Below are 10,665 nucleotides of genomic sequence, written 5' to 3'. Positions count from 1 at the left end.
GTCCAGCGGGTTCAGAGAGAGATCCTGAGCTGCGATACGAGTCCAGCTTCACGTCTGTCCCTGAAGCTTCTCTGATCACACAACGTGGAGCTGAGAGGAGCCAACAAAACGTTGTTTACCCATTTACTCCAAGAAACTGCGCACTAATTTAGATTGTACACAATGCTGTGTGAATGTTTATTACTTTTAAATTTGATGAGTTTGTTAATTAGATCTTTTTGTTAACAGTAAAAATTAATCCTCAGGTCGATCCATCAGCTGACGTAAGGCACAAAACAACTAATATGACGAAACATTTACTATTTACTCACTGGGATAATGTGTAACATGACAAAACAACTGTTTTGAATCGTTTAAACATTTTAAATAATTTTAAAATATAATTTTAAATAAAAGGGAAGTAAATCGTGATTGAATTGTTTTGTTTTAGTCGGGATGGGGCCGATCTGATCCAGTATCGGTATCGGCCTCCAATACCAGCATAATTTACGTATCGGATTTTCCGATCCATGATGCATGTTGGCTTCAAACTATGGAATGGATTTCCTGAACAGCGCCGTGTCTCATGATCCAGAGTAATAAGACCCGCCTCACATTCAGGAAATCCAGTCCATAGTTTGCAGCAGCTACAACGTGAGGACTGAGTTAGCAGCACTGTGGCTAACAGCTAACAAACTTTTCATCTAAACATGTCGCTGTGTGGAAGTGTTTTACACTGAACACCACAAAACAAGACAGCAACGTGCACTGTCTGCAGAGCCATAGCGCCACGTTAAACCGTGGTAAAGTTGGTTTTACGATGGACATTCGAGCTCCGTGGCTTCAGCGGGCGCTGCTCTTTGCTCAACCGAAAGAGGCGACTCGACCCCGGCCAGCAGCGTCCAATCTGCCGCGCTCAGTCTGCCCGTCTCTGAGGAGGGACAGACTGAGAGCAGCTGACCCAGATCAGACTGCCTGCTTCGGACTGAACAAGAAGAAGACGTCGCTGAAACCACGGAGCTCTAATGTTTACAGAGAAGTTGATAAACTTCATCATTAATGACCAACCACTATCAGTTGTAGAAAACAAAGAATTTCACAGTTTGATACTTGCAGCCAAGATCTAGTTTACCCTCCAGGAGATATTTATCAGTACAACAGTAAACAATCATAAAAAACATATGATTTGAAAATTATATATATTAAAAACATAAACAGCTACATTATAAAGTGATGTAAAATACTAAAAACTGGAACATGTCTGTTGGTTTATGCCATGAACTTAGCAGATGTTTGAAGCCATTTAACATTTTATTTAATTTAATTATTTTATTCATTTAAATGAAACAAAATTTTAAAAAATCATCAAAAAGAAAACATTGAATGAAAAGAGTTCAGGAAGAAGAAATAATTCTTATATCTGCCCCTTATAAAATATAAAACAACTTTAAACAATCACTTAAATTAATCACTTTAATATCCACTTTAAAACTAGGAATAAAAAGAAACATGTTTTGTGTTAGCAGGATTTAATTCTAACTTTAAAACTTATCCAACATTAATAAAACTTACACCTCAAGTTGCCTTTTTGGACATGCATACATATATTTGTACAAATTGTACTTGAGAGCAGATTATTACAGCCTCGTATAAAATCAATGATGATCATGATATCGGAACTGGATCGGTATCGGCCGATACTCAGTTCTAGGTATCGGGATCGGATCGGAAGTTTAAATAAGTGGATCGGTGCATCCCTAGTTTTTAGCTCCTTGTTTGGATGTTAACGCAGCTCTGTGTGTGCGTGCGTGCGTGCGTCTGTGCATGTGTGTGTGTGTGCATGTGTGCGTGCGTGTGTGCATGTGTGTGCATGTGTGTGTGCGCGCGTGTGCATGTGCGTGTGTGTGACTGATCAGTAAACCATTCAGAAATGTCTCACCTGTGCAGTTTACGTCTCTGCGCTGTTGATAAAAAGTATTTTTTAAACAAACGCATAAACAAAATCTGTGCACGTGATTATTGTACATGCACACTCGTACAAAAAAATGACAACTGAGCAAACGTGCACGTGAGGAGTTTTGAACTGTGCTTTGACAGCGAGGTGGCCTCCTGCAGAAAGTGTTTCTGAGTGACTCACCAGCGATGAAGCGGCTGCTTGATGAACTGTGCACGATCATCTTATTATTAGCTCCTTCTCCTCATATTGAATCGTTGATATTTCACTTTAACCTTCACCACATTTGAACCGGCTCTGTCTGTCGCTGCAGAGAGCTGCTGTCCTCCCTCCACAGTCCCATGATGCAGGCGTGCACGGCCCCGTGGGCCCCGTGCACGCCACTGCAGACGGAGAGAGTGAAGGTTAATTATGTGGAGAACCTCCTTCCTCCCTCTCCTTCGTCTCTCGGTCTTCGTGCCTTTCCCCCGGTCCCCTCACGGCCTGTGTGCCGGCTCCTCCGCTGCGCCTCGTGTTGTAGAAACAAAGGCCGAGCTGCTCGGAGGAAAGGAGCCGCTTTCAAATACCTGCTGGATAAAAGTTCAAAACGCTTGACAAACTCCACCCCTTTGGTTTACCACTAAACTGTGATTTATTTTAAAAACTGCATTTTCTCTGAGCTGCATCTGCAACAAGGATGATCTTCATTTTATGTTCATCCTAACGCATATTTCATGTTTAAGAGTAGTTTGTGTGAGCGTCCAGGAACTGTTTGACGCTGTTACAGGAACTGAGACAACACGGCCGACGTGTGATGAATCTTTGTGAGATCCTTGTCCTCCCACTCAAAGCTAAAACCTCATAACACCCAGAATGACAGGAAAGACAAAGGACCAGCAGCGTCTCCGAGCGCCGGCTCATTTACACATTACCAGTCATTTAGATGGTGTGTATCCACACACACTCACACCGACACAAACAAGGGCAAGGCCATCAGACGAGCCTAAAGATGATTAACGGCGACCGGGATGGGCACACGCTCGCTCTGCCTCCTCTGCACAGTCAGAACGGGGGTCTCCGGGGGCCTCCCCCGGCTGCTGGGTGAAGATGAGACGGTCAAATTGGTTTGCCAGCCACATTACTGGCCAGCAGGGAGGTGCTGCAGCGATGTGAGGGGGGAGAGGTTGAAAGATGCTGAGGAGGAGTGATGGAGGGGGAGGAGTGGTGGGAAATGGGGCAGAGGATCTAAATCTGATAAATGAAGAGGGCATCATGTCCTCCGAGTGGACGCAGTGACTTATTCTGATTGTTGAGGCTCATCCCGCCCACACACGCACGCACGCACGCACGCATGCACACACACACACACACACTCAGCTTCAATAACAACTGACACTGCGTTCAGTTTTGGCTTGCATCTAAAATAACTTTTAGATTCTTAGAAAATGTCCGCATATGATTAAAAAGCTTTTCTTTATTTACTTTATTTACTAATTTACTTTTAAAAAGTATTAAAACTTGTTGTTTGAGAGTATTTAAGATGTTTGTGATTAAAAATGAAGCATTCATGTTGACAGTATAAATATTGCATTCAAACTTACTCTGCGCATTAATTACTGCTTGGTATATGTAAAATACTTTAATGACAGTCGTTATTAATTTAGAGCTTATTAGCAGTGAGAAGGTGTTGTTTTAGAGTTGGAGACATGTTGCAAAGGACCTGCCTACCTGAGCATCACCACCAGCACACCTGGCTTAAATCTGCCACGCCCATTTTACTGCAAGTTTAGATGTTTCCAACTCTCGACCAACTGATGTTTTACACGACACAGCGCCAGAAAGAATTAACCATAGATCCAGATTCATGCCACATGGTTCCAGCTGCACTATAAAAGATAAAGAACTAATCACTTCCTGTCACGAAGCTTTCAACACAACAACAGGCGCACAAACACGCACCGATGGAAACGGCCGGTCGTCTGCCGTGCTTCCTCTCATGCTGACGATGCTCGAGTGGACAGGTTCCTGGTTGCTTGGTTCACAGAAAAGGGTCCCTCCAATGATGTATTCTTACCTCTTGCAGGACAATGTCGGATAGGGAAGTAAATAATTAAAGGAAAGGGACCCTTTCTGACTGCATCAACCCTGCCACTGCTGGTAAGCTCTACTATCCATCCATGCACACGATCCTGCTGAGGGTCATGTGCTTTTCTCTCCTTTTTAATTTTGTGTTGTTTGACATATATGTGCCCCCCCTGCATGGACATAAAAAGCACTGAGTGTTTGCACATTCTCCTCATTCGATCCAAGCGTAGATCTGTTGTTGAGAAAAGGTCCACGTCACTCCTGAGGCCCACGGTACCTTTCTGTGTTTTATTGTGATGTGTGCACTGTGGGCCCCACGTCTTTTCTAAGATCACTTGGCAACTGTAGTGCTGGAGCGAGAAGTTAGATGTTCGAACCCATTTCACCTTACACCTTTCAGCATGGCTTTGTGAGCTAAGTGCAAACTTTGCTAATTGTGTCCTGGCTTCAGCATGGCGCTTGTTCCAGAGTTTCCTTTGATCAGCTGGAGCACATGATGTGATACAACTCGCCTGGAGTTGGGCAAAACGCCCATCTTCATTAAATCCACGTCAACATGTTCATCCAGGTGCTCGATTAGACCACCTCCAATAGTGAACAAATGTGATAATGCTGTCAGGGCCCTGTGCTAATATGCTATCTGGTTCCCCTCGATTATCACATTACCACTGCTCAAATCAATTGATAAACTCCCTTTCAATACGGCTGAGTGTTTAATTGAGTCAGAGTCTATTGGATTTGAGATGTGTGTCGTGCAGACGTGCTGACAGTGGTAAACACTGGAAGGATGCTCCGTCTTCTTGCTTTCTTTGTGCACTTTATCCAAGAAGAGCTACAGGGTGAAGTTCTCGTTGTGTTGTTCTAACTGGAATCAATTTATGTTTTTATGGTTTGAGTCTGAGAGGTCAACTCAAACACATGGACATCATTTTGACTTCAAACTGTGACTGTCTTTCTGCTTTAGGCACAGCTCCAACATCAACCTGCACCGAAAACTGCTGACCAAAGAGCTGGACGACATAGTCCTTGACCCTCAACTCACGCCACTGCCTAAGGACCTGCGAGCTGAGCTGCTGGCCAAGATCTATGCAGGGCACCACTTCGGTTTGGACCCTATGGCCAGGATGGGCATTGAAGGTGTTGGTCTCAGGCCCCCGGGCCTGAACTTCAATGCCCATTTCCCTCTGAGCAACAACTACCCCCATCATCCTTTAAACCAGGATTTTAAGAACTATCACTCCAATGGCCTCTTCCGGGGCCAGCCAGACAACTATGTGGTGCTGGACCTGAGCACCACGTCCAGTGTTCAGTCCAGCAGCAGCATCCACTCCTCACACGAGTCAGAAGAAGGCAGCGATGAAGGCATCTTATTGGATGATCTGATGGAAGAGGGGGACGAGACTGAGGACGAGGGGAACAGTGAGGGAGAGGACATCTCCCACCACGTTGAGAGGCGGGCTGATGGAGGACATCAAGACGAAACTGGAGAACTAAGAGAAGACGAGAGACTGGACTCATCGTCGCCGCCGTTCCTGTTTTCACCTGCAGGGGGCGGTAATGGCAGCAGCAGTGGGATCCTCTGCAACATCTGCCACAAAACGTACAGCAACAAAGGAACCCTGCGGGTGCATTACAAGACAGTTCACCTGCGCGAGATGCACAAGTGCAAAGTTCCTGGTTGCAACATGGTGTTCAGCTCCGTGCGCAGCCGCAACCGACACTCTCAGAACCCAAACCTTCACAAAAACACGCCCTTCTCAACAATACTGGACTGAAGAAGAACTCGCTGCTCCGCCTCCTGTTGGTCTGCCTACTCCCTTGTTCAGTTCACGTCATTGTTCCTCCTCAAAAGAAACGTTGAGCCGCCAACCAGGACCATCAGATACGAGCTGAACGCCTGTATGCCTCTTGCCCGACCTTTCTGAAGTCATCACAAGACATTTTTATCACCATGTATAAAACTGAGTGTAAATACAGTTTATCATCGTGTCTTTTGAGGATGCTCGTCGGTATGGAATCAGCTTTATAACAAAGCCCCAGGCATTTTTCTCACAGGCTTCCCCGTCTTTTCATTTTCTGCCTTATGCCCACCTTGTGTTTACATCCAAAGAATCCATTCAAACTCTTATTTGTGACTTTGCCTGCGGAACAGTAGTACTAAAAAAAAAACGTCTTGTATTTGTGTAATGATAACTTTTAAATGGACCCCCTTACAAAAGCATGACAACTCCATGTGTAAATAATGTCCCGAGAGGCATTTGGTGTAAGAAATGTGTAGATGGTTGTTTGCTTCCTTCTTTTCCTCTTTATGGTTTTACGTTACAGAACGATACGTCCAGTTTAAAGCGGGAAGAGGCAGCATCTTAACACCATGACTCATTATTTGAGCTTCACAGACGAGTTTCAACCGGAGTCCCAAGGATTAAAACAACCCTGTGAATTGCTTTTATTGCTTGTTAGATATTAATAGGTTGCCGGCATGCTTTTTAAGCTCTTACACTGATATCATTTTCTGTGTTGCTACAGATTTTTTCTTGGCTGTTATCTTTATGATTTTAGTACACCAGATTAGTTTTTGCACTTTGCAAGTATACAGGGGGATGTGTAATATTATTTAGATTTTTTTTCTTTGCAATGACAAATGTGGACAATTGAGTTGGCCACAGTAAATTAAACGTACCTGTGCCGATTTCTTGTTTTGCACATGTTCAGTTTCAACAGAGAACTGAGAACTCAACAAAACCTGAAAGTCTCCCCCTGTGGACAAAAACATCTTCCAAACTAAATCAAGTCAGACTAGATACGACATGCTGGTCCACAAACACAGAGTTTTTAACAAGATGAGAAGTTATCTCCTCTTTTTGTGAAGTTGTATGTTTTTCGTGAATATGGTAATTTGTATGTTTAGTGGGCAAAACCCTCTAAAGCAGGACTATTCAACCAAAGTGCTCAGGGGCCACAGTTACTGGGAGCCGAGAGCCCAGGGGCCGGACGTCCTGCAGTTATCGTCATTAAATGTTTGTTTTATGGTTTAAAATCTAGTTTTATTTCAAATGAACCCATTGCTGGGCCGAACCGAGCTCACCCGTGGGCCTGATTTGGCCCCCGGGCCCCCAGTTGAATAGCCCTGCTCTAAAGCATGCATTTAGTTTGTCATTGTCACGATATTGCTGATCATAAGAAAAACATGGCAAAAACAGCAAAATATGCATTTAGCTCTGACCAGAACACGTTTGATATAAAAAGCTTTCCCAGTTGCTCCAGTTCGACCAGTACAAAGCACTGGAGTCTGAAACATTCTCTGTGAACCTCTGCTGCAGGCTTCCATCGCTAAACGACCTCTACAGTATGTCTGAATATTTCTTTTGATTTCTTGGATGAAACGGTTGGTTTCACTCATCCATGCTTGTCTCACATGCTTTGAATAATTGGGGCAATTAGCCGAGGGTTATTTATTAGTTACGTGTCTTCACTGACACGTTTGTCCAGTAAATGTTTTTTTTTTGTAACTACACAAAACTCGAGTTGAGGAGTTCGACGTGTTCAGTCGATGTATTCCACACTGGACTGGTGCTAAACACAGAGGGAAGCATGCAGAGGTTATGAACTTCCTGTTCTTTGACACGTCGGCCATTTTGCTGCACAGACCTAGTCTGTTGAAACGCTTCGTACCGTTCTTTAAGACTCCACATGCTGCTTCTCCGCCTCTTTTCTCCGGGATAAAGAGGGCGAGACAGAAAGCCGAGGTTGATGGAAAGGTTGCAGAGATGGAAGGCTGACTAGGGAGGAAAGGATGACAGCAGCAATCATTAAAAATGTGCTGCTTCTCTGTTACCTGGAGGCATCCCGCCATCCCAGCCTCTTCCGTCTAATAACTCACTTGTCACTTTGTTCCACTGCCAGACGTCAAGGTTGCTGACGAGACTGTGACACTGACAGAAAGAGAAAAGGACGGGAAGGGAGTGCGCTTCCAACGATTTAATTTGACTCGGTCAATTAAGTTGAATTCAATTCATCTCTTCATTTTCTACGTATGCTTATTCTTCTTCAGGGTCGGTGGTAATTTAATTCACTTCCTTTTCTCTTTTTCCCTCCTCTTTATCTGTCAGAGCACAATCATTTAACAACCGCCTTACCCATTTCTTCATCTCTCACCATGTCCTCGCTGCAGATCCTACAGGGACACGCACTAATAGTGTATGCTTAAGTTCAGCGGACGGCTGTGGCGTCAAACGGACGGGTAATTGCCTGTTTATCCCAAGTGAAGGGAGGAGAGAGCGCACGAACCCTGACTTCTCCCAGGAGCGGGTTTCACCGAGGCGCTCGGCTCTCCTCGCTCATTCAGTCCCTCTGGCACACATTTGAAACAAAAAGAGCTTCTGCAGGAGCCCTGCTGACAGCTGTCTCTCTGACGTGCACGCAGAGCCAAAGACGACCAGCACCTCACATCAGGTGACGAGCAGAGACTACCTCACCGTGCACGTCCCGTTTAAATGAACCTTCAGATCTTTGGATCTTGGTTCAGCCAGCTAGCTCTGTGAGTGACCTCAGTTTGCAGAAATACTTTGAACCGAACTGATGCTCCTCGTTATTACGAAGTCATAATGTTTCACACGAGCGCCGCTTTAGAAAACCTTTACTCCACGTTGCACAGTCAGTCCTGCTACAGCTGGCTGCTGCTGCTGCCACTACTTGTGCTTGCAGGTACAGCTCCATGTAAATACCCATAAAATGTGAAACTGATCATGATGATGTAATATTACATGAAATATAAAATGTTTGGATTAACAACAGCGATCAGCCAATATCTCATCAATACAGTCAAAATTAATCTTTAATTTTTAAAACTGAGGCTGTTGAAAAATATATTTACTACAGGAGAGATATTATATGTTCATAACCCCTACTTTAAAATGTACGAGCTATTTCTTTAAAGTTACAGCAGCAGCCATTAGTCTGTAGAGAGTGAATGTTCTGGTACCAGGACCGTCCAAACGCTCCACGATTCTGCTGGTTCTGATCAATGTTTCTGCTCATTGTTGCTGTTGGGCAGAAACCCCGTCTCCAAACCAGAACCTTTCAGAAAATTAAAGAAAGCAACTTTTCTTTCACAATAAATAAACTCTCCGACAGGCACGAGGAGCTCTGAGCCACTTTATGCAAAAACATGAAAATAGGTCAAATTAATTTGTGGCTCAACAGAAACAAACGATAAAAAAGGTATTTAGAAACAGAAACCCTTTTTTTTAATGTCTGCTGGACCCTCCAGTCAACAGCCTCACATCCAGTCTTCAGCTGGTGTCTTCTGTTGGTCCATGTCTCGGTCTCAGCCGCCTGTCAGGTGTTTCTGAACGCTTTAACAACACGCCACAGAAGAGGTTTACACAGTGAAGATCCATCTTCCCTCGGAGACCTGGCTGGTCAAAGCAGCAGGTTTCAAAGCTGCATGAGGTCAGAGAAATACGTGAAAAAGTTTGAAAACCTGTGTCTGCAGGGAGACAGCTGAGAGACGCAGGGGGAGGCTGCAGGAGCAGAAAAGGCTTGAGGCCGTTTCATGGCTGCAGCCTGGCAGGAGAAGGAAACGGTACAAAGAGACGAGCTGGAAGGACAGACCTTCACAAGCTCTCACTGGTTCCTCTGGTTGTTTACTGCAGAGCGATCAAGCCACCCTTATACTTCCAGACTTATCCTCCAGAGAGATGACCACCGTTTTCCTTTTTTCCAAACGCTCCGAGCTTAAATCTGGTCGTGTTCTGCTGCTGCTGACCACGCTTCGAGACGATGGAGACGTTTCGCTCGGAGCGGCTCAGACCACTGGAGTGAATCTTAAATATTTGATTAGAGGCAGTCATCAATTATTCTGCAGCTCTACGGCACAAAGAGGGGAACGAGGAGGCAAACAGATGAAATGCATGATCTGATAATCACCGTCCATTTAGTTCATGTCGCACAATGAGTCCAGTGAGGAGGACGAGAGCACGAGGGGCGGTGGGGGGGTCGTGGAACCATGACGAGTTTAACACGACAAACACGTACGTGTGGGTTTGTACAGTTCTTTAAAAACGCCTTGAACTGGAACCAGTGAAATGTCATTTATTCTGCAAAAGAGTCGATTCATGAAATGCTTTTCTTTGTATTTTCAAAAAACCTTTCAGTCTCAAAGTATAAATAGTTTGAAAAGCTGGTGATTGTTTTTTAACTTGTGTATCTGATGCGTTAGTGTCCGTGTTCAGAGAGAGCCTGTGTTACTCGACAGCGTTGCATGGCTTCACCATCAAAAACAACAAGAGGACGGAGATGATAAAATATGGTGACGTGGGAGCCTCGTGTCCCCAGGTGCAGACGGAAGGATGAAAACATCCTTTTTTAAAGACTTTTTCTTTTTAGCTTCTCTTGTACTTGTTTCTGTATCATAACTGTCTATGGTTTTTGCATAAAATGCATAAGGGTTTTGGGATGTAAATGGAATTTTATTCATATTTTGTCCAAATACCTCTTGTAATTTGTATCAGAATTCTTGTACAATTTTTATATTAAAGATTTATCAGTCACTGACGTGGTGTCATCAGATTTTATTGAAGGGTTCAGACTCGGCCTGCCATGTGCAGAAATAACAAAACTACGTGTCAGTCAGGCAGCTTGAACAAGAGACTGTGATTTTAATTACT

At 44.2% G+C, this 10,665-nt stretch overlaps 1 protein-coding gene across 1 annotated transcript in view; it reads left to right on the top strand.

Moving 5' to 3' along the window:
- bnc2 (basonuclin 2) overlaps positions 1-6,640 on the top strand; it is a gene marked incomplete at its 5' end in the record, with an annotated part of 16,707 nt that extends 10,067 nt beyond the window's left edge. Inside the window, 1 exon segment of the mRNA XM_037690642.1 lies at positions 4,962-6,640. Coding sequence (XP_037546570.1) covers positions 4,962-5,772 — 811 coding nt within the window.
- Positions 6,641-10,665: the final 4,025 nt, after the last annotated feature.

The sequence above is a fragment of the Nematolebias whitei genome, chromosome 16 (assembly GCF_014905685.2).
Source record: "Nematolebias whitei isolate Nwh7 chromosome 16, NemWhi1, whole genome shotgun sequence".
NCBI lineage: Eukaryota > Metazoa > Chordata > Actinopteri > Cyprinodontiformes > Rivulidae > Nematolebias > Nematolebias whitei.
This window is presented reverse-complemented; position numbering and strand designations above follow the sequence as displayed.